General features: G+C 36.0%; 1 protein-coding gene across 4 annotated transcripts in view; it reads left to right on the top strand.

The window, feature by feature from the left end:
• The window catches only part of CADPS2 (calcium dependent secretion activator 2), a 284,442-nt gene that overhangs the window by 166,839 nt on the left and 93,949 nt on the right, over window positions 1-23,654 (top strand). For all 4 annotated transcript variants that reach the window (XM_058806125.1, XM_058806124.1, XM_058806123.1 and 1 more), the window contains exons 9-12: window positions 8,374-8,440; window positions 14,169-14,277; window positions 15,436-15,639; window positions 23,175-23,311. In XM_058806125.1, coding sequence (XP_058662108.1) covers window positions 8,374-8,440; window positions 14,169-14,277; window positions 15,436-15,639; window positions 23,175-23,311 — 517 coding nt within the window. The remainder of the gene's footprint in view (window positions 1-8,373; window positions 8,441-14,168; window positions 14,278-15,435; window positions 15,640-23,174; window positions 23,312-23,654) is intronic.

Raw genomic sequence — 23,654 nt, 5'->3', positions numbered from 1 at the left:
GTGGTGGCACTGCTGTGTAAGAGTGGAAATTAATGTCTGGCACTGTTCCTACATTCCTTAGAGGTGCTCGAGACACGAAGGAGTCAGTCTGATACACAACAGTGTTGTCTTGTCTTGCTGTTGTGTGCTGGGTAGACAGAAAAGTGGTATTCATTGGATGCAATGTTTACATGAAGTCTGCTAAGTTAAAAGGGAGTTGTCAAAATTTCAGTCCAGAAGAAAATCATATAGTTCCCAGTAAAAAGGGAAGCTTTTTATTTCTGCAGCATGGGGAGAGACTGCTATTTAAAAGATTGTGTATGAATTCCAAAAAGGGTTAACTGCATTTTTGCCACTGCTGCTTAAGTTGTGCTGTAGTGTTTTTCATTCTGGATGGCTCTGTAGTTGCACAAATAAGGTTTGTTTTCTGCCAAGTGTGCCAAACATTTTGAAATCTCTATAGTCAATGTCATCTCTATTCATTATTAGCTAAGTTCAGCCATTGCATCCTCAGAAGTTTTACCTCCTAGAATTGGCTGAAAAGAGCAAACAGGTTTATTTTTCTGAATTGTGCTTTAAAATGAATAATTTAGTCAGGCAGCAAATAACAATCATTTTCCACGAATGCCATATGGTTGACTTTTCATGATTCTTACATACAGAAAACCTCCTTCATATCATCTCTTTTCATGCAACTAATTACAACAGCTAAGTTAAGAGTCTGCACTGTAGGGATCTGGGAGACCCCATGGAGACAGAAGGGTGCTTCCAAAGGGTAATCTGCAAAGTTCTGAGGAGGAAATATACCCCAAGCACTTTACACTGGATCCCTACAAAATACAAATGAAACATGATTACTGAAAGTAGCTGAGTGGAGTTGCAAAGACAAAAACATTTAATTTGCTGTTTCCCTTATAACATTTTCTTTCCCCCCTCTTTTTTTTTTTTTTAATCATAAGTGTGTTGCATGTTTTGACACACAGTTAAAAGGCTGAACAGCTTTACAATCTTCTGAAATGCATTTTCCAACTTCTGGAAGATAAGGGCTGTTGTAAGGCTTTCCTGAGTGTTTCTTCTGGTGCACTAGGACCTCAAGTTTTGAACAGTCTTGCTCTTTTCCACTTCGGTTTCTCTCCCAACAGAAATTAATGTGGAAATACTAACCTCCTGCACTGGACACGTTGTGAGGAATAATTGCTTGGTTTATAAAGCACTTGACTAAGTGTCAAGTAATGCTCCTATTAAGAGAATAATGCTATGTAAGTGAGAACTTGCTAAACTGATTTGTTTCAAAGCTTTGGTGATGTTTTTAAGTGGTGTTTTAATTGAATTCCTTTAGGGTTTTTTAAAAAAAATCCATCTCTCAAGAATTTTTTAAAATTGTTTGAAAGCATCCTACCATTCTGAATAAGCATCTTCTTTGAGCACAAATTAAAGGAAAATGCTAGGCTTATTCATTATCATAATTTCTGTCCTTTCTTTCAAATCACAAATAGGATACCAAGTTAAACATGCCTTCTCATGCCTTTGCTAGCTTAGATATACCACTTTATACTAATTCATAAGTACTTTAAAATACTTACTCATGATAATGACAAGAAATGTTATGAAAATACTTAAAAGTTTCTGTCTTTAGAATGAAAATATATGTATCTTATTTTTCTAACGTTTTATTTAAACAAATAACTCTGCTGAGGTCTGTATTCTTTATGAAATTTCAATTATATCAATACAAAAATGGCAGTGAAAAGGAGTGCATAACCAGTCAGAAATAATCAAAGCCAAGTATCATTCCTGAAGGAACTCTCTGCTCTTGCTGTCTTCTATCACCAAAGTTTTCAACACCTTTTGCTGTTCCGTCAGTGGATGTGTATGACCTAAAACAAAAGTAAATTTTGCATGCAAACAAGCTCTTAGCAATTTAGGCTTTCTAGATCACAAAAACTATCACTGCCTGGCTGGAAAAAAGGTCATTGGTCTTTTCTATCTGATTGCAGTGCCATGTGCTTCCAGTGGCATGGAGAGGTGTTTAGGCTGGGCACCAGCTGCTTCTGGGTGCTCGAGATGCTTGCAAGTTCTTCAAGGTCTGTCAGTGTTAAGAATTGTTTCCACAGCCAAAGTGAATGCTCAAGGGAGAGCAATGCAGTTGAAATTTTTTCTACTACTTCAACATCAGAATTTAAATTTGGGTTTTCCCTTTGAAAAGCAGTCTCTTTGCTTCTTCTTTCTGTGCTTTTGTGGTCACAGACTATTATCTTTTTAGATTAAATTAGACCAAGAGATCACCTTCAGGGGTGTACCCGTATATTCTGCAAAACACTGGTAGCTGTTTTGTCCATGGGTTCAGTTCAGAGCCAGTCCAAAGTGAACTGCCTCAAAAAGCACAGAGGGTGGGTGTCAGCTCCTCAGCACCAGCTGTTTTGCAGCAGTGCTGCATTACCTGTTTACACTGCAATTAGATTACATTAGAATCGGAGTGCTTTCTACATTTATGTTGCATCTGAAGGATTTCATTCTTTTATTGCTTGGAATTCTTTCAAGGCTACAGAATGTTTTTCTGTCTTGACAAACGCTCACATTTGCATGCCAGATAGGTTTCATGATATGACATAAATTAGATTAATAATTCTCAAGTTGCCATTGTAGTTACCTCTCAGGTTCCATAAGTACTGGCATGCATATTCACAAATGGTGAAGCGCTCTAGAGTGCAGTAAGATATCACTGATAAAGAATCTAGGGATAGCAGGTCATCCAGCAGTCTTAAAACCATTTAGACTGTAAGGGAAAAGTGTACAGCAGGGAAAAAAGCCACACATTTTCCTGTTCATGCCATGGTATCTTGCTTATTGGAGTAAATGGAACTGTTTTCTGTGGCTGTGATGTTTTTATTACTTGACATTCTTACACGTTTCTTTATTCTTAGCAAGCATAATTACAGTAGTTTAGGCTGATTGTTTTTCATTCCGTCTGCTGAAGGCTTATTTAGTTCTCTTTCTCAAGAGCACAGAAAGGACTAAAATGAATTTGAAAATGTTTACAGCTAGGTTTCTTATGACCCAGGTCATATTGTTGTCTTGAATCAGTTTTCTCCTTGTCCTCAACTGAAAACAAAAAAATTTCTTAATCTTGCAGGGTTAAATAAAAGGAGGAATGCAGTGCAGGGAAGGTTCCTTTTATGCAAGACGCGGGGATGACTGAAAGTGCCTGTGGGCATTTGGTCCCCATTGGCTCTCTCAGCGAATGCAGTGATGCCCACGGATAGCCTGTATTGTTGTCAGTTAAATGGGATCATGAGTGTCTGAAAGGTGTTTGAGAATGAACTGAAAATCATTTTCACAAGTGGATGATTACTTCTGCCACATGTTAACCGAACTCTATCAGAGTGGCCCAGATTTTTGAGACTGCATTAATTGCTCTTTCAACCTTGACTGAGGTTTCTCTTTAAGAAAGGCCTTTGCTGGACTAAACTGCTACACGTATTGATTTTTCTTTCTATATTTTTTTCATTGTTTGTGATAAATGAAGCCTTTTACAAGTAGAGAATTTATCATTCAAAATGTAGATAGATTGCTTCATTCCTTAGAATAAAAAGGCTGGTCTAAAAATGATCTCTGTAGAAGGAGTAAGTCCATTCTCATTTCTCTCTCAGTGAATAGCTCCGGTATTCCACACACAATTATGCTTTTTCAGCTATTCATTAGTGCTGATTTTTTTCATCAAAAAGTAGAACCCTGCACCCTCGCAGTGAGGTGAGGGCTTTAAGCAAATAAGCTGCCATCTTCCCTCCTGTGTGTGTCATCCTGGAACTGAAACTGAACTATAATATTTAGCAACATGGTTTTGCATTTTGGTAGCACAAGGAAATGCACTTTGAGAGATGTACAAACTTTGTGTAATTACAACATGATTATGCCCAGACTTTTACAAGAAAATGTTTGCTCATTTTATTTGTTCTGTTTCTGGAGAGGAAAGTGATACTGACTGAGATGAGATGATATATAAAACATTTTTATCCAGGTGTTTCTGTGTTTTGTAGTGGAAATGTAATTTCTTGTAATTTTATTTCTTTTCCAGGAAAACTAAATATTAAAGGGAAGGGGGGGGTTGTACCATGTTGTAAGCATTGTGAGGTATAATCATGTGTAATTCTGTGACTTCATACAAATCCAATTTTTATTTTTTCATTGGAGAGTGAGTGAAGAGAAAAAAAACCCCAATATTAAATAATATTGAAGAAAAGAAGATTGCAAAAGATTGTTTTTAAAAGAAAAAGTCTCAGAAAAGTGATTGTATGGTTTGTACATTTGGTTGCATTTTCATGTTACTACAAAACATGTTAGAAAATCTTCATATTGGAGTGACATTTAATGACTTATCATATTTTCTTTGTGATTAGTACAAGCAGGTGTATTAGTCCTAAGTTACTGGAAATTATTTGAGTAATATAAGAAAACTGAAGAAGGCAACTACACATGCATAGTAACTATAAATACACTTTCTAATGTGCATATGTAGAGACACAGGTGTTATGTGTATGTATCTCATTTATTATATACTTTTACAGGATAGAAGTCTGTCATCTATATATGTTTCGGTGTACATGAAAACACCAATCTTTTGTCCTTGTCAGAATATTTATTAAACATTCTCAAAACATGATCTTAAGGAGAACTCAAAACAAATCTAAGCAGTTACTATTATAGTGTTCAGATACAGGGGAAGTATTTTAGTGTCTTCTTTCCCTGTATATGGCTGAACTTCAATAATTCAAGGATTATTTTAGATTATCCCAACTTTGGAACCCAAATGAGAGCAAGAAAAATTGAAGCAAATGGGGTGCTTAGTGTTTAGAGATATGGAACTGGCACTTCTGAATATCAGTTTCTTGTTTGTATTGCACAAAATCTTTTGCCTAAAGGTACAGTGTTTGAGTGGCTGTTCTGTGTTTCTTGTTGCTGCTGAGGATGTTTAAAATAGTCTGAGCAACTGATGCTGAGCATTTTGTGTACGTTATTTAGGATGGAGAGAGTGACTGTGGCTTCTGGGTGAGTGCAGAGACACTGATGGGTAGAGGAGCAGCAGGCTGCAGATCTGAGTTCGTGACTGAGATTCTGTTCTGGTTTGCAGTACTGGCCTTTACCTGAGACTCATGGAAAGTTACACATTTGTCCATCTTAAAAATAGAACATTGTTCAACTTAGCTCTAAGGCTTAGCTCACTTCTGAATCTGTTAACCTGTTAATTTTCTGCTCCTGTTGTGAAGCCCAAGTGTAACTTATTGTGAAAACTGGTTATTGTAGATTTTTTCTGTTCTAGACCTCAACTGCAGTTTTACAGATCCTAGATGTTACTGTCTAAATATAGGAAGGTTCTTGAAGATTCTTAGGTCCTGTGCTTCCTTTCTTTTTCTTTTTCTTTTTCTTTTTCTTTTTCTTTTTCTTTTTCTTTTTCTTTTTCTTTTTCTTTTTCTTTTTCTTTTTCTTTTTCTTTTTCTTTTTCTTTTTCTTTTTCTTTTTCTTTTCTTTTTCTTATTCTCCAAATAGAAAATGAATGCAAAAGAAAGGCTCAAAGAAGACTGTAGAAGCCTAGGTGGGTTCTTCCACCTAAAAATGTTAGACTCTTGACTAAGAATTAATCTCTTTATCTTTCAGGAGCAAACACACTTAAGATGAGCACAGGATATATCCCTTGTAAATGGCTGAAACTTAAGAAAAAATCTGGTACCATTAGAGATGGCACTGGAAGAGGGATTAATAACATACCTGTGTGTTTATAGTGATTTGTAAAACCAGACAGCATGTCTTTGCATTTCTATACCAAATCCCAGCTTTGTGTCATGAATATTATTTTCTTTGTTACCTGGTCTTATGTAAGATCTGTGAATTTTAAAGTTAGGTAGTTAATGTTCCACTCTTTTGTTTCCCAAGGAAGCTCTTATTTAGCACCTTAGGTAGAAGTGATTTATAGGAGCAATAAAAATGCACATTGCTATTTAATTTCTTTTTGTGTGCTTTATTATTTTATATTTTTGAATTTATTGTATATTATATTATTTCTCCCTATACTGCAGAACTATAGGTGGTATGTCTTACATGAAGAGCAATTTAAAAGGCAGCCAAGTTATATGAAAACATCACCTTTTCTCTGATTAAAAATGTTCTTTTAAGATGTCTTATTTTAAAAGCACATTTCTGGAGCAGGATCAGTTAATAATGAGAAAGAATTAGCATAGAGTTTCTAAGGTTGGGTTACTCATTTTCTGATGTGCAAGAGGCAAGAAATCTTTGTTAATCTATGGTTTCTTTACAGTTGTCTAAGACATGCCAAGAGGGTGGGAACATGGTCAGGATATCTTTGTACTGTAGCTTTGGAGGACTGTGTATTTTCATCTGGGTTTTCAAAGTACAGTTTCAAAATGGGGCAGTTGCCTTCTCACATATATCAAAAAAACCTTCATGGTACTCCCAGGGATGCAGGGGGATGCAGTGGATGAATCACCATGAAGAACAGGGCAGTCTTAGGACTGAGGGAGACCAAGGGCCACCCAAGGACTTTTTTACTTTTCTCCCTCAGGTCATTAAGCTGCAAGGTTATGTGAAATTCATGATTTATTTCCCCTCCACCCTCTGACAATAGTAAAGAGATTAGCAAGGCAAGAGCAATGTTGTGTGCTTTGGGGAAAGGTAATGCTCTGAAACATATATGAAAAGGAAAACAGTTTGTATTTTGTGGGAGAATGTGTGACCATAAGTCTGTGAGGTAAATGCTTCCTTAGTTGCAAAAAATTATAAATTTAAAAATAACCTCTAGTAGGTCCTTTTTTTTTTTACCCTTTCTGACATAACCCTTACTCGTTTATTTTCATTGAATTTATAATAGTTACAGAATTAGACGTTAAAAAGACTGTGGCAAGATCTGGACTATTCAAAGGCCACATCAACTGGTAATTGTGTACACAAAGCCAATTTTTTTCCTTCTCATACAAATAAAAAGCAGAGTAACCAAGTAAGGTAGACCTTCAATACAGGTGTAGCAGAAGTCAAAGAACTTCTGTTCTGTTTTCATAATAATAATGGAGCCTCTACATAATCTGAAAACAACAATTGTAAGCAGTACGCTGAACATTTATTTTAGACATAAATTTGTCCTTTGCGATGCCTAATGTGGGAGAAGGCGTTCTTGAGAGTACACCCAGGATGGTATAAAAAAGTTTTTGCCTTTATCTTGCTTACTCATTTCACATAGGATGTTGGTTCATTGCTCTGTTTTTTCACTGAGATGCAAACCACCAGGCAGAAAGCCACAGAAGTGAGTGGAGGACAGCAGACCATATTCTCTTACCAGAGAGGCCCCTGTTCATCTGACCAACCATCTCCCATCCTAGTTATTTTAGCTGCTTCATAATGTGTGTACTGGCATCCTCTGGAGAGTGCCCTGTGAAGCCAAGATTCATTGGTCTGAACAACCTTTAGTTCTGCCTGTGACCACCCTGGCTGTACCAGCTGTCCTTGACAGAAGCTGGCCAGCCTGCAGGGGCATCTCCTATGTCTTATTTTGCTCTCCTGTCAGATTTTAAGCAGCAAATCGTTACCACTCATGGGCTCTTGCTTGCAGTCTCACAGCTCATTGTTTTCTTCTTGCTGTCTTTGTTACCAACAGTGCAACATGACCACAGTGACAGGAAAAGTGTCACTATAATGCCAGAAAATTCACTCCAAGTTCTTGGGTAATGAGTGTGCTCTCTCTACCACCAAACAGTATCAGCGTCTGTGGTTTTCTCTTCTCACTGGTTGATACTCCTGATTATGTCCTCTGATTCAAAGCCTGGAAATTGCTAAAGTGACAAGGCGTTTTTGTAATCTAAGAGCCTTTATAGTGAAGTGCTTCTGTTTGGGAAATTAGATTCTACTTTACTCTGAAAAAAAAAATTAATATTGTGTGTCTGCTGACATTGTGTTATGTGAGCATTTTATCACACTATCTCTGGGACTGAGTTCTCACAGACTAAATAAACACTAGCAAATCTGTGGAAACCAAATGGAATAAAAACTGTCAAGAACATCAGCTTTGATAACATCAAGTATTTCTGTGTATATAGTTTAAGCTACTTTTTCTATTTTTCAGATAAAATTGGTGAAATAGAATATGATAAGCTGGTTAATCTTTGCAAACATGAGATCATTTGTTTCTGATTTTTGTCTTGTTTTGGGTGAAAAGGAATGTCTCTTTGCATTTTTATGGTTTGAGTACATAGAAAAAAAATTTTACATATGACAACGCTGAAGAAGCAGCTCAGTAGACAGAGTAAATTAATACACAGATTTTTGTTTGCTTCTTCTAATATCATGCTCCTTATTAATGGAAAACCACTGCCTTTATTATTTCCTTTGCAGGTACTTGTATGCCCTAGGACAGAAGGTTTGGAAGCGGTGGAAAAAACGTTATTTTGTCCTGGTTCAGGTTAGTAGCCAGCCATGGAATTTCAATAAAATAATTCTTGGACTGTAAATTATGTATGATTTCTGGAATAGTTTGTAAATCAGTATCTTCAGGCAGCACATGCAGGACTACTCCCAACTACTTGCAGCACTACTCCCAACTACTTGCAGCACAGAGACACCCAGCTTTTTTTTTTTTTTTAATTTGTATAGCTAGTAAACAGAAATGTTACCAAGTTATACACACATATACAAATGGATCCATACACTGAGCAATGTTTCAACTGAAACCTATAAATTCTGGATGAAATTTTTGTGACCTTGTAATAGTCTGATGACAGCTTTGACAGCACTCAATTTGACATAAATTCATGTATTACAAAATGGATTGTACTTACTGTTTAATTTATTCTATCTCAGCAAATATTTCCTGCCTTTGAAATTAAAGCAACAATACCTATATTAAGAACTTTTTCTGATTTTTTTAAATAATGCTATTTTTTTCCTTTCCAACATTAAATTGGGTGAAGTTATATAATTGTTACATAAAATTTGTTGCAGTAGTTGTTCTTGGCCACAAAAATGGTGCTCATATTTTATAACTTTTTGTCCAAAGCTGAACTGTTAGTATTTTCACATGCTAGTGAATGGTGATATTGACCTGAGATAAATAGAAAAGTAGATTTTGAGTGGTCAAAACAGAGAAATTAATGACTTTAGGGAGTCTTTGGAAAAATGTCATTGTTTTCTGTTGGTGTTTGTCTTCAGATTACATTTGATGTTCTTCACAGTAAGTTCAGAGGTTACTGTTCTGTCTCCTTTGTTTTATTGACAGAAAACTCTTAAAATCTGGGTCTCCATAAGTATCATACAAAGATTGAAGTCTGTAATGAGGCTTTTTAAGAAAAAAAACTTCTAAAACTGCTTTACAGAAAGTCTGATTTCTCCATCAGTCACACTCACCTGGTCTCCTCATACTCCTAAGTGATTAAAATCATAAGGTTGTAAAAAAAATACCAACTGAACAAGTTCTTTGTTAAAGTTAAAAGCCAAGAATATTTGAAGGAAATTCTGTAAAGTCTACATAATTAATTTGTTTTCTGATTTTACCAAGGTCCTGTGTGAAGTGATGAGGACATTTTGTGACTCTTAATATTTTTTGGGAAGATCTCTATATAGGATAGCTGTCAAGGCATGGCTGTGAACAGAAAATAATTTCAAGTTGCAAAGAAAAACAATAATACTGCACCCTCCCTTGTCCTTCATGCTTTTCTTCAACACTTATCCTACTTGTCACTCCTTTCACAGAAAGAATGAATTTGTTCTTTTCCTCTAAGCCACAGGTGTCATCTGATTTTTAAATTGTACATCTAAGAGACACACAGTCTTCATGTGTGTGTAATATGGAACCATCATCTGGGAGACTGGTTTATTCCAGTCAAGTTAATTTTAACTATTTTCTCCTCTCTATGCTGAAATTGAAATACTGGAGGAGAATATTACAGGAATTTTCCTACTGTGATGGGATTTAGTAATCTATTTCATTTTAAAACAGCTATCAATTCAATAAAGCTATATAAAAAATACAATGTTAAATCGATATTTACTGTCCTGACAGCTCTGGCTCATTGATATAGTCCTGCTGTGATACATTCACTGGCAATAAGCTGAAGTCAATACATGTGAAATAAGCATTCAGTAATGGACCAGTCTGTTGTATTGATATATTATTGACATATTGACAAGTCTTCCTCTATGTACTAACTTTTAGCTTACAGTAGTAAAACATCAAGGACATGAAATTCAGTGCTAGAACAGAGGCTACTAGTATGGTTTAACACACTTTGAAAATTTAACTCAGTTGTGACATTAGATGAAGAATGTTGACTTTTTCCGAGTGTGATGAGAGTAATGTGCACCTTCATTATTGCTGCACCTTTTACAAGTTGTTAGTGGTTTCTGAAAGAACAGATCAACATTATAAAAAGGTTACAGTATCTGGAAATTTTAACCTCTTCATTTTTTTTATTTTTATCCTTTAGTATCCAGTCTCTTCTCTAAAAGGTTATTAATTTAAACCAGAAAAAGACAGGGATGTAACATGATTGGTAAAAAGCCTCCGTCAGACCTGATGTGTTTTACTTAATTTACTGCCTGATATCTTCCTCCAGTAATTGGAATGCAGATCCACTTCTGTCCTTTTAATTTCACCTGGTCAAATGTTTGAAAAGTCAGTCGTTTGTTTCATGGATAATTTTTTTCCAGACACACACACCACGCAGGGTAATTCTTGCTGCTGAACCCCGGAGTGGGCAGCCCAGTGCTGGCCTGCAGCAGACCCCACAGAGCCAGCTGCCAGGTGTGCAGTGCCACCTCCTCCCAGCACACTAAACAGAGGCTGTGTGCCCCGTGGGGACATCCCTTAGTGACATTCCTCAAAAGTCGCTATCACACTTCTGTGCCTATCTGTCTGTCATAAATGCATAGGTTGTTGGGTTTCCCCCTTGCTACAAAACACAACAGCTGATAGGTGTTTAAACATCTGGAAAATCTGGACAAAATTCAAGTAAATGCAGTTGTAGGAAGAGGATTGCCTTGTATTCTGTCAAGATTACCATTCAAGAGGACAAACTGACTCTGTTTTTGTCTGAGAATGTGTTGTACATAGTCCTGACTTTTGAGTACTCATTATATATGAAGTATTTATGCTAATTTGCTCAATTCTTAGGCAAAGCTGATTACAGCTCTATTTACTACTAATAGTACTCTTAAATCCAGTCATAGATCTATATTTAAAAGTGTTATTTCAGACTGTGCTGGTGATTCTTTTTGTAGTAACTGAGAGCAGCCACTGATGACCATAAGGAAAAGGGTTTAAGAGATTTCAAGTGTAAATAAATGAGGCAAGTTCTGTAGTTCTTTGTTTTGTTGAGGCTTTTTTCCCCCAAAAAAAATTCTTGAATTTTTTCTGTCTGTTTCTTTAGTGAAGAAATTTCAAATTGTCTCATTTTCAACAAAAAGATGAAGTGACAGATTGTGATTGATTTTTCCTTTAAAATAAGAGAACACATTTGCAATATGTTCAATAAAATAAAATCAGCAGCATTATAATGTCTGTCTTGTTATAGTGGTAAGTTTAAAAATGAATAAAGATACATAGCTCAGATCTTACACAAGTTTTTCTTCAAAAACTTTCAGTGGCTGAAGAAATCTGTAAAATATGGGCATCCTATATATTTCCATGATTAGTGTTTACAAGTTTCCCTTTTGATGGCTCAGATTGCCTATACAGCATGGTTATGTGGAATTGTTGACATGAAAATGTGAGAGATGAATGTGGGTCTTGCCAGGTTATTTCATTCAACCAAATGGAATAAATTGAAAATCGTTTACTACAGTGCCAAGTAGCAAAAATTAAAATTGTAGATTCAGTTTACAAAGAAAAGAAAAGGAGAACGCTCTCATTAAACATAATGCTAATTGCAAAGGATTTAGAGTTGTGTGACTAGCCAACATCTTCCTCCATGCTTGTCCATGAGGACAAATATGGTTGTGGGACAATAAGCAGGGAAGTACCAAGCAGTGACAGAGGTGATGCTGCTGCCAGGCCTAGAGCAAAGGGCATAGCTTAGGGATGAGCCCCATGTCAGGGTCCCCTCCCAAAGGAGACCACCAGCCCTGGCTGTCTCTGCCCACAGCCCAGACTCCCATTTGAGCCTCCTGGGGCCATCATCCCAGCCCCAGAAATGCCACAGCAGAGCTGGTCTCCAGTTCCCCACATCCATCCTTGGCCTGTGCCCAGGGCTGGGGCTGGGGCTGGTTGTCCTGCTTCCAGCTGGACCCTGTCTGCAAGGCCCTGCTCTGTCAGCCCAGGATATCTTAAAATATTTAAACCAAAGTATGGTAATTTTCTAAAATATTCTATGAATGAAAGCAAAACTGTGGGCTCAATGCACAAATAGTGAAGTGCAATTCTGCTGTGCCTGTCATGCTGGAGGATGGACTGGCTGCTTGTAGTAGTCCCTTTCTGAAAAAATCCTGAAAAGGATTTTCTGAAAATCTGAATTTTGGTGTAGACTAGATTTTCCTTTGTGTTTATGTATATTTAAGGTGGTCTTGGTGTGCCCATTTAAACAAATGTACCAAATCTGATGTGGAAAGCTGACGCTCAGTTGCCTGACAGTGTCTCTCAAATTCCTATCCTTGTAAAACTGTCTTTGCTTAACTAAAGAAATAATTAAAACTAGAAGAGCTATGTTTAGCTTCTCTCCCCTGTAGACTCCTGCTATGGGTCTGGAGATACCAATTTGGCATTGGAGAGCCGATGGCCATTTTACAGAGAGTTGTTACACCTGTTCCTTTTGCTTGTACAGGCTGTGCCAGGGATGTTCAGTCACCATGCACTGCACACACATAGATAGCATAGTTCTGTTTCAAAAAGGCCCAATACATAAAATAATGAAATATTTTTCGAGCATTACCCAGATAATAATCACACATTCCATTCTTATTTTCAAAAAGCATCAGTCTTTTAGAAAGAGTAAAGGTACAACACCAGCAAATATATGAAGTAAGCTGAAATCAGCTGTCCAATTTTTACTTCAAAAAGGATCATTCCTGAAGTTGTAGCTAAACCAATAAATTTAGATAAGCTAGCTGAGCAATCAGCAGTCAAAATAAAAATGATCCACTGTATGTCAGATGAACTCCTTACCTGTCTGGAAATCGTAGCATTATTTTACAGGTAGTTTAAAACAAGTCTGTTGGGCAGGTATCCTACAGTCCTTGGAGATGAGAGTTTCAGAGGTGCATATACATTCAGTTCCCTTTAGTTTCAAGTGTTCACAGATTGATGTGGTCTTTCTTCTGGTCATCTTCTATAATCCTCCCAGCTCTTCATGTAAAACTGGGAACACCTCCTTTTTCTTCCAGTGATTGCTTTTCTCCTCACAGATATTACATTTCTTTCTTTATCATTCCTTATCTTTCCAGTCAGCTTTTCCTCACCTGTCCTTATAATTTTCTATTCTGTCTACAGAGTCAAAAACCACCTGGTCACAGATTCTCTTCTTATTGCTTCATAAGTTTTTTGATAATTGTACTTGATGACAGGTGACTGATGTTGTCCATGCCAGCTGCAAGCAGCTTGGCCTACACGGTACCTTGTCTAGTGAGCCAAGCAGCACAGGGCTGGGTGAGAACACAGATGCAAAAGACACAGAAATTAGACTGTAAAATCAAACTGAAGGTTCTGATACTTGCCATCATTAGCTAGAATTGGCTGGAGTATATGTTCCTTTTTCCAGTTTCATGGTAATTGTGCCACTCGTTCTGCAAACAGTACTTTTATACATAAAAGTTCTTGTTTTCTCAGTTTCTTGGAATATAGTTTTTTTTCCTCTTACAGTATACTGAGTAATTTGGTCAGTACCGCAATACTAAGTGTTTTCACTACCAGAATCTAAATGGCTTCCCTTCATTTTTTCATAAAGCCCCTGCCCAAAATTTATTTCAGGAAAGTGCAGAGATGTGTGTTTGTGGGTTATTTGTTTTAGAGCTTTTTTTCCTTCATTTTGGCAGAAAGGGGAAATAAAGGAGGAAAAATTTTACACTGTAAATGCTTCTGGGAAAGGGGAAAAAAAAAGTGAATTTATTTATTCAGTGCAAATGAAAGCTAATTTAAACCATGGTACATTTCTTGTACAGTTCTGAAATGCAATTCATTAATTAAGAAGTCCTTTCTTATTCAGGTTAGCCAATACACATTTGCAATGTGCAGTTACAGAGAAAAGAAGTCTGAGCCTCAAGAACTGATGCAACTGGAAGGATACACTGTGGATTACACAGCTCCCCACACAGGTACTTTTCATTATTTTGAAGTAGCACAATGTATTTGTGTAAAAAAGCTGTTTCAATTTGCTCCTTTTGATCTAGCGGCAAAAACTCCCAAGTTTCTTTGACAGAAGAAAATCCCAAGATTCTTTGGCAATTATTCCACTAGGACATTCTGATGTGAAAAATCATGCTTTTAGAAATAAGTTTGTTGTAAGACTAATGAAAAATAAACTTAACACAAAAGTTTCCTGAAACATTGTAAGATCACATATAATACAAGGAGAAAATTGTGAATTCTAGTTAGTCTTCCCTTTTCTCTTTTTGATGGTGGTGGCCTGTGGCAGTATACTGTGAAGTATATTCATAAATAATTTAGAAAAGAAGACAAATTATGACAATGCCTGTAAAAGAAAAGTTACTCATAGTAATCAAAAATCAATTTTGACATAACAGAAAAATCTCCACAAGTTAATATTAAAATGGAAGAGGGAAATCAGATGCTGAGAAAAACAATTCTGCCTATGCAGTGGACGGTTATGGAATTAGGAGACTTCTGAGACATTAAAGATTTATCTTTGAAAATGTTGTGTCAATGTTCAGAATAATTGAGAAGGCAAAAAATGCTCAGAAGGCATTTGGAAAACTGAAACAATTCTGTCATAAAGAAATCCCCAGCACAGCCACGTTGACTGTTGTGTCCTGTTCTCCTTACATGCTCTCAGAAAGAAAAACACTGGAATGAGAAAAAGGGCTAAGGAAGAGCAGCACTGATAAAGGATATGGAGTTGTCTCTGTTCAATAAGAGATAAAGTTGGCAGGGATTTCCAGCTAATAAAATATGACCAGGAAGGAGAATATGTTTAAAAAAAAAGCAAAATAGCATATGGCAGAGAGAAGATTATTAAGAAATAACTTGGATCTGAATTTAAAGTGGAGTAATGTAAATATTTTCTCATGCGATTTCTATATTTATTTTACTTATGTTACTTCTATGTATTACCATTTGATCCTTATAGCTCTAGATTTATCTTATTTCTAGGTCTATAAGTACCTATAAAATGTTTTAGCACACCCCTCCACACGCACACATACTCTGAGTAAAGCCAGTAATGTAATAAACATTGATGGTGATTGAGAAGTAACTTGTATTTATCAAGATTACCTTCTTATTTACTGCTTCAGGTCTCCAGGGTGGTCGGATGTTTTTCAATGCTGTTAAAGAGGGCGATACTGTGATATTTGCCAGTGATGATGAGCAGGATAGAATACTCTGGGTTCAAGCCATGTACAGAGCCACAGGTCAATCCTACAAGCCTGTTCCTGCAAGTCAAGCTCAGAAGATGAACCTTAAGGGAGGCAATGCCAACACAGATGTATCTCCACTTTGTAAGTTGGCTTTTCTTTTCTTTTGTGGCTTTGGTTTTGGTTTTTTGCTGGTAAAATATGTAGCAGTTCCCTCAATGAAGTTTAATTAAGCAGAACTTATTCACTAGGCAAATGCATCTAGCAGTTCATTGTTAGCCAGAAGCTCTTTAACTCAGATTATTATTAACAACAAGGGAAATCCTGACTTGCAGGTCATTATTTTTATTATAATCCATGAAAATACAGCAATTAGCTTCATATTCCTTACAACTGACCCATATATTACCATGGAGACGGTGTTTGGTTTGCATTATATTTTTCATTAGCCAGCCAGTGTAGTGTTGAATAGAAAAGTGTCAATCTATTCTCACAATTTTTGTAGATTTAGATCAGCTTTATCATACATTGTACATATTAGTTACCAAAAAATTGCTATGTAGACATTGCAGTACATCGTGAGTTGAAAGGCAATAGATGGGCTCCTGGATTTTTTTGGCACATACTGTAATATTAAATTACATATAAAAAATTCTTTAAATTATTCAGGTTTGAATTTTCATCACCTTTCTTTGAGGAAAGAATGGTTTCAGAGAAATTGAGGTAGATATTTTAAATCTTCAGATTATGTCTTTGAAAGTATACTGTCACGTAGATATCTGCACAAAGGAAGCTCATTGTTTTATGTTGTTACAGAGGCTGAATGCAATTCAATGACCTTTTGTAGTAGCCATCAAATTTCTGGAATATCATATGATTATTATACAATTATCCTTCTTTATTATCACATAACCGTACATGGATAGTGATAGAAGGGAGACATATGTTTTAGACTAAACTTGGTTTAGTGTCCGAAGTCTGTAGCAGGTTGATCCAAACCCATTCTCTTCCCTCAGTCTTCTATCACTCAGTCTCATGAACTTCTATTCATCCTCTACACTTATATCAGTTTGCTTTTAGAAAACAGTAAAATGTGCTTGTTAAACTTAGTAATATTTATGTAAAATCCTGAGGAGCTCTCAATGTCATTGAGCTTTCCAGTGTCAAGATCATTGAAAAAAGTTTAATCTCACAAAATCACTGAAATCTGCTTTTCATCTGAAACAATTTGGAAGGGCAATAATCTGAAACACTTTGTGAAGTAATCTTTCATTATGGGGCCATTAAGGAGGAGTAGGATGGAAGCAACATTGCAAAAGCAAAGGTGGCGCAACAGGCAAGAAGTGCTTCTGCTCACCTCCTGCCAGCTCCCTGGATTTGTGCTCAGTGGTGGGATCACTGTGTTCCTGCCTAATGTCCCTGCTTCATGGGCATCAATTCGAAAGTACAAGAGAAGTGACCACTGGCAGCAGTAGCCAAGGACCTGCTCCTGCTTTTGGACGCAGTGCTTACCTGGAAGTGAAAGCAACTAGAAAACTCTGACCATGGGGCAGTGAAAAAAGTACAGAAAGCAATCACAAATTTGTATATACTGAAACTGTGTTTTCAAAGATAAAATTACTGATAGTGTTAAAGAATTAAACAGCAATATTGTCGCATCCTGATGTTATTTTAGACATTATCTTAGAGGTACTACAGTTCTTAGGTGGAAACCACAGAAAAAAGTAAGGATTATTTTAAAGATGTTCTAAGGCAAGCTCCAAGAATATGGTGTATTTTTCTGTCATGCTTATGTATCTACTTACACAAACTAGTATGACTGAACTGTATATAAAGCAAAATTCCATGTTTAAATTATTATTTTCTTTTGGGTATAATACACTTCAATGTTGATATTTTGTAATAATTCACAAAATAATTAATAACTTATAATAATTCTTAATTTTTTTTACAGTAGAGTAACTTGTGGAAATTAATTTAATGTGATATTTATAATCATTGTTTGACTGATTTCTGTAATATCCCAGTACTCTCTACATGAGGAAATTTTTTATTTCATCGTTTTACTTGAGGTAGAAATGGGCAAAATCAAATTAATCAGTTTTTAAAAGACTTCAGGAACTGGGGTTTTTAGATATAACCTTAAATAATTTTCTAAGAGTCCTTCTTCCTTTAAATATATGCTGTGCTGAATTTCTTGAGGCATAGTTTTACTCCTAAGAAGAGACTCTATAGCTGACCTTTTGTCACATTTAAATAGATTCAGTTTCACAAGAAGTTCATTTTCTTTTCCCCTAGAAAAATGTTTACATGAAGCTAAGTGTCTTTTATTTTAATCAAGATATAACAGCACGTACTTGAGAGCTGGCATATGTATTAAATGAAATTAAATTAATTTCCATTTTTTTCTTTGCTTCCATGGCACATTTTTAGTATCAGGAAATACAGTTTTGAACAGATGATTTCTCAGTTACTATTTTTATGATCTTTAGTTTCCTATTGATGCACAATTTAAGCATTTCCAGCCAACAGGAGATCACATTGTTTTAGTTTCTGCAATATACCATGCAATGACATCTCCATGTACAGAAGCAGAAAACCAGCTTGGGTTTTGCGAAACAAATGTCAGTTAACGGCATTCAAACCTCAAAAGTCTGTCCCCATTTTCTTTATCCTCTAAGATGAAAAATCAATTCACCCTGACAAAATGTTCCAAAAGAATTTTCAATAACTTGGAGAAAATTAAATATCTTTAAACTGCAGGCTGTAAAAAAAAAATCAACTTGAGGAGAAATGTTTCAATATTTTCCTATATTGTGCTTAGAAGAAAATCTTCTTTCATCCTGAAATTTTCATGGTCGCTAGAAAAATATCTGAAAGTGGTATTTAACAGAATCAAACTACTGTTGTACTTGTCCAACTTCTAAACTGTATACTAGTCAATTTTTTCATCTCTAAGTAACTTGGTATTGCAGTGTTGAGGTATTTGGTGACTCCAAAACAAAAGTGAAGATAGGCTAATGTCAGCAATGATCAAGAAAAGGAGACTGACCTTCAGATGCACTGTTCTGCATAAGCATGTTGAATGAAAGAATAGAATCTTTAAGGATGCATGACTGTAGAATTGCCAGAAGTTTCCCAAGGACATTAATGTTTCAGGGAAAGCACAAATGAAAAACAGATTAATTTGAATCACATAAAGGTTCAGGAAGTGATCCTTTTTTAATGAGCAATGTATTAGGAGATACATTCATACAGTTGAAAAGGCTGCTGGAGTGCTTAGCACTGCTAATAACTTGTTCATAACCCAGGAGTTAAAAGCAGCACATGAGGGGATTGTCAGGTCTTAATGAAGAAATACAAAGCCAAACATCATTCTCAACCTACACCCTCATGAGTTCAGAGGGGTAAAGAATTGGAAGAGGCAATCTCTTGCAATTCATTACATTTTTAGAAACAAACAAGTCAAAGGTATTTTTTTCTTTGACATAGTTTTCTCGGCAGGTTTTGCAGCTTTATGTCCACCATACCCTTTTAGTAACTCCATCCTCTCTGCATGCTTCCCCATTCCCTTTACGTCCATTTCCTGCTTGCCTCCAGCCATCCCTGTCTCCCTTTTAGAAAGAAAATGTTTACACCAGCCTCCACCACCTTAGGCAATGAGTAAGTCACCTGTGTTCTCTCTTCTGTACTAGTCAGGAGCATGTAAAACTATCCACAATCCTCTTCAAATCTGCCCTTCAACAAAATGCTGGCAATCAGTCAGTGTGGTATCCCCAGCCCAGCAGTCAGACCATACGGGCCAGCTGCTTTCTCATTCTCTGCCACTTTCTCTGCAGAAGTTATTTCATGGCCTGATACCTAAATTATAAAGTTCTGGGGTCACAGATTGTCTCTTTGGCCTGTGTAGTACTTTGGAGTCCTGGTCAATGATCAGGAGTCAAAATGTTCCCAGTGCAAGCTGTCACCATCTGTCTGGAGTGGCGCTTGAAGGAATGTAATGCATGTCTTACCACTGTCTTTTCCAACCAGTTCCAGCCCCTTCTGGAACAGAGTCATAGTTCTTACCCTACCAGTCTTAGTCTTTAAATCTTTTTAATCCCTACAATACTAGATTGCTTGCCTCTACCTTCTCTTCTTTCCTGCTTGCCTGAGCCGGTTCAAATTGCTTTTTCGGCACTTAAAATCAAGGAGGGATGTCACTGAGAGGCACAAAAAGGAGTAGGTCACCACTCAGCAAGGCCAGTACCTGTAGCTCACCCTAGCGCAGAGCAGATGGTGCAAGAAATGTGTATTTGCTCCTAGGCTGGAACGAGGCAGAGATGTTGTGCAGGGATGCTAGAACTACTTGAGAGCGTGCCATAAACATGAAAATCTTGGTAGTCTTAATTCACTCAACTCTGCATGATCTGAGTCACTGAGGATGTGATGATTTTAAAGCCTTTGCGGCTGGACTAAAATTTAAAGTTTCTTGCAAAGATGGCACAAGGCATACTTAGAATGCTTTCTGCCCTAATGAGTATCTTTGTCTAAAAGAGCACGCAAAAGATGTGCTAAAACTTCTGTAATAGCTTTTGTTAGTTTTTAACATTACTTGAAAATATATTTATTTGTCCTAAAAAGGATAGTTTCCAAAGAATGAAATATACAACTTGAAACAGGCAGTGCAACATAGAAATAGTAGCCAATGATTTTGAGTTAAAGGCAACATGGAAAGCATGGCAACAAATTTGATTAAGAAGGAAGAAAAACTAATTGTGAAAAAGCAAGAAAAATTACTGCTTCAATGCTCTCCCCAGATATCTTCCCAATATTTTCCAAGATTGAGAAACTGTAGTAAAAAATGAATTCGTATTTTTTTCTTTGTGACAATATAGCTCCTTATATGCCTTTTGCATTTGCTTGCTGTTTGAACAGGACATCTAAAGTTCATTTATGTAAGAATTTTTAAAAAGTAATTACTAACAATTTTTAAAGTAGAGTATTGAGTAATTTTTTAGTCACTGTCATATACCATTTATGAATTGCTCATGATACTTGCTCAAATTCTTAAATTTGTTTTATTTCCTTTTTGTTTCAAAATGTTTGCCAGTTATCTTGTTTATACATCCTAGCAATAAACAAAAATGTAATGTATTACTCTAGATCTATTTTTCTGTTATTTCCTGCTTTCCTACAGCTGGCAAAGGTAAGTTTTTAGTTGTTTTTCTGTTGCTTAAATATATTTGATAACAGATCTTCTGTGACTGTTAGACAATGTTATTTGTACTACTTGATTCACTCAAAAAGATGATCAGTCATGGATCTTTCTTTTAGAATTAAACCTAGCAAATATTTATACTTTTAAATCAATATTTTTGCTTATTTTGCCCAAATTATGTAATAGCAAATTCTGCTTTCACAAGCTGTATTGTGTTCAATAGGTCACATTACTCATTATGATCATCTGGATACTGTATCAGTGTGCTGGATCTGTTTCATTTGCAACATCCAATCTCCTGATTTCAAAATACTTAAATTACTTGTCAGTACTTACACCTTCTCTCTTAAAAAGGGGGATTTTTTTTAATATATTGATGTGGTTAACCAGAGAAAAAAACAAAAGGTTATTTTAAGAATGATTCAGCTCTGTATAATTTCTAAGTGATGACAAAAAGAAATATTGGTACAACTTCTTTTCTGTCATATGTCTTACTATGAAAAATGTTTATAGTATATGATAAACCTGATATAAGAAGGAAAATTTATAAGAAATGCTGAAATCATTCACAATAAATATAATGGATTTGAAAAGAGTTTTATCTGGGTTTGAACATGTTGGAAGCTACAGATAACTTCATATGTTCTTCAGTACTTTTGGTAGTGTAGTTGTGTTGATGTGAGTTGTTTATCTTTGAATTAATGTGTTTAAATGCAGTTAAATTGCACTAATTAAGAGAGAGCATTTGTTGTACCTATGTCAAAAATATGAGCTAGATTTGTCATTAGTGATAGGCTGGTCTAATGCTCATTGAAATATTGCTAATCTGTGTAATCACATATGCTACAGATATTTCAAGCATTTAAAATACATGCTGCTGCTTGTCTGGGGTGATGGTCTCATACCTTACACCATCGACATATTGTCATACTGTTTATTTGCTACATCCACCTTGGTGAAATCTGTCACATGGATGTGACTCTTGCTTTGACAATGCAAAGCCAAGTGATACGAATGAGTTTCTGCATCTTTCTAGGATTTGATGTTGCAGATCCTTCAGCTTGAATTAAATAATTCTCCCATCCACAAATACAGCTGAAAGTTGGACTTGACATGGATCAATATGATCTGGGGCTAAATTTCTAAATGTGACTGATTATGTTAGCATCATGCCCACAGATCAATATTGAGTTTTATTATGAACCTGACTCTATAATTGGGTTTAATCAATAAACTTTTGTCTCCTTTCTTTAGAAATTTTAGATTTCTGCTATGCAGGTTTTCAAAATTGCATTTAGGATACACTTAGATCTATACTTTTCTGGTAACGAATATAAAAAGACCTAGGTTTGAATTTAAAGGAACAAAGACCTAAGACCCTATTGAAAGGGGAAGTCAATTTTTAAGTTGATAGGACTGTTCACCCCGGTATAGTCTATAGAATCCAAGACAGCTAATGTGCTAATACGTAACTAGTCCTTTTGGGCACTGTAAGGCTTTTTCTGTCCATACTAGATAGATAATTCACATTGAGGACTTTGACAAAACATAACATTAATGAAAGCAATCACTAGAGCTTCTCTTTTGATAAACCCGCGGGGTTTAAAGGCGTTGAAAAATGCAATCTGTGAAGAACAATAAATTTGGGCCTTTGATTGAAGTGCCATTTGGGATGGTATGCTTTCTCAATGTATTTACACAAAAATGCTGCTCCCTTTTTCAGTACACTTTGCTGGAAGGTTGAAGGAGCTCTTTGCCATTACTACATTAAGGTTCGTCTCATTAAAAGCTGAGTACAAAAAGAAGGCTGGAAATGACCTAGCTCAAGCCAGTGTGTTCATTTCTGCTCCAGTTTGCCATTTGAGAAGTAGGCTTCAAGCCATGATGAATATTTCTATTAAGTGGTACTTTGAACTGCAGTAAAGATGCTCTTTCTTTTCTGAAGAAATAAATGCATAAACCTGTTTGGGGTTCTTTTTGGTTTTTTCTCTTTCTTTTCCTTTTTTTTTTAATATTTTGTGGTTATTTTGCTAAAATTAGACGGAGAGCTATACTAAACCAGGAAATTACAGAATATTTTTCCTTTCTACTCATAACATGTTTTTACATTGAAACATTTTCAGAGCCCACTAGAAAACAATGCTTTAATACTTTTTTTCATGTACTGTGTTGTGTTTTCTGGCAGCCTTTCTAAATTTTGGTTTATCTGTCAGTGGGTAGCAATTTTTTTCCACTGTTACACTCCGTAAATTGGTATGATTGATAGAAAAATAATTCAGTAATGATATTTTCAGATTAAAAGATCAAGATTCTGTAATAATTCACCTGCAAGCATTCCTCTGTATATGAGTTATTTCTTTGAGATACTTTCAAGAAAGCTTAGATATTGAGACTTATATGCCATGCATACACTGGTGTTTGTAGGTCTGAGCACACACTCACATGTATGGTTCTGCACATTTTTTCCTTTGTATAACAGATACAGACCGTGGCCAGAAACATGGCATGGATGAGTTTATTTCTGCTAATCCCTGCAAATTTGACCATGCTTCCCTCTTTAGACTGCTTCAGAGACAGACCTTGGATCACAGATTGAATGACTCCTATTCTTGTTTGGTGAGTACTGACTGAAAGATGGATATAAAGAAGTGAGAAATAGTTGTTACAAAGTAGTCCTTTCTTCCTCGTTCATTCAACAACTGCAGTTGTAGGTGGAATAAAGGGTCCAATCGATTGGTTTAAATTTGAAAATTACATACTTGCAAGCGGCTGTTGTGCCACTCAATAGAAAGCAAAGAGACACGAACTGTCTTCAATTTCATAAGCTGAAATTTGTCATGTCCTCTGGGGAGGTCTGAATAAAAACAGAAAGTTTTGACAATAGCAAGAGCTCCTGTGGTAGAATTTACGGACACCTGTACAGGCATTTCAAGGTCCAGATGTAGTTGCCTCAGCTCAG

This window comes from Ammospiza caudacuta, chromosome 5 (genome assembly GCF_027887145.1).
Source record: "Ammospiza caudacuta isolate bAmmCau1 chromosome 5, bAmmCau1.pri, whole genome shotgun sequence".
NCBI classification, from domain to species: Eukaryota; Metazoa; Chordata; class Aves; order Passeriformes; family Passerellidae; genus Ammospiza; species Ammospiza caudacuta.
This window is presented reverse-complemented; position numbering and strand designations above follow the sequence as displayed.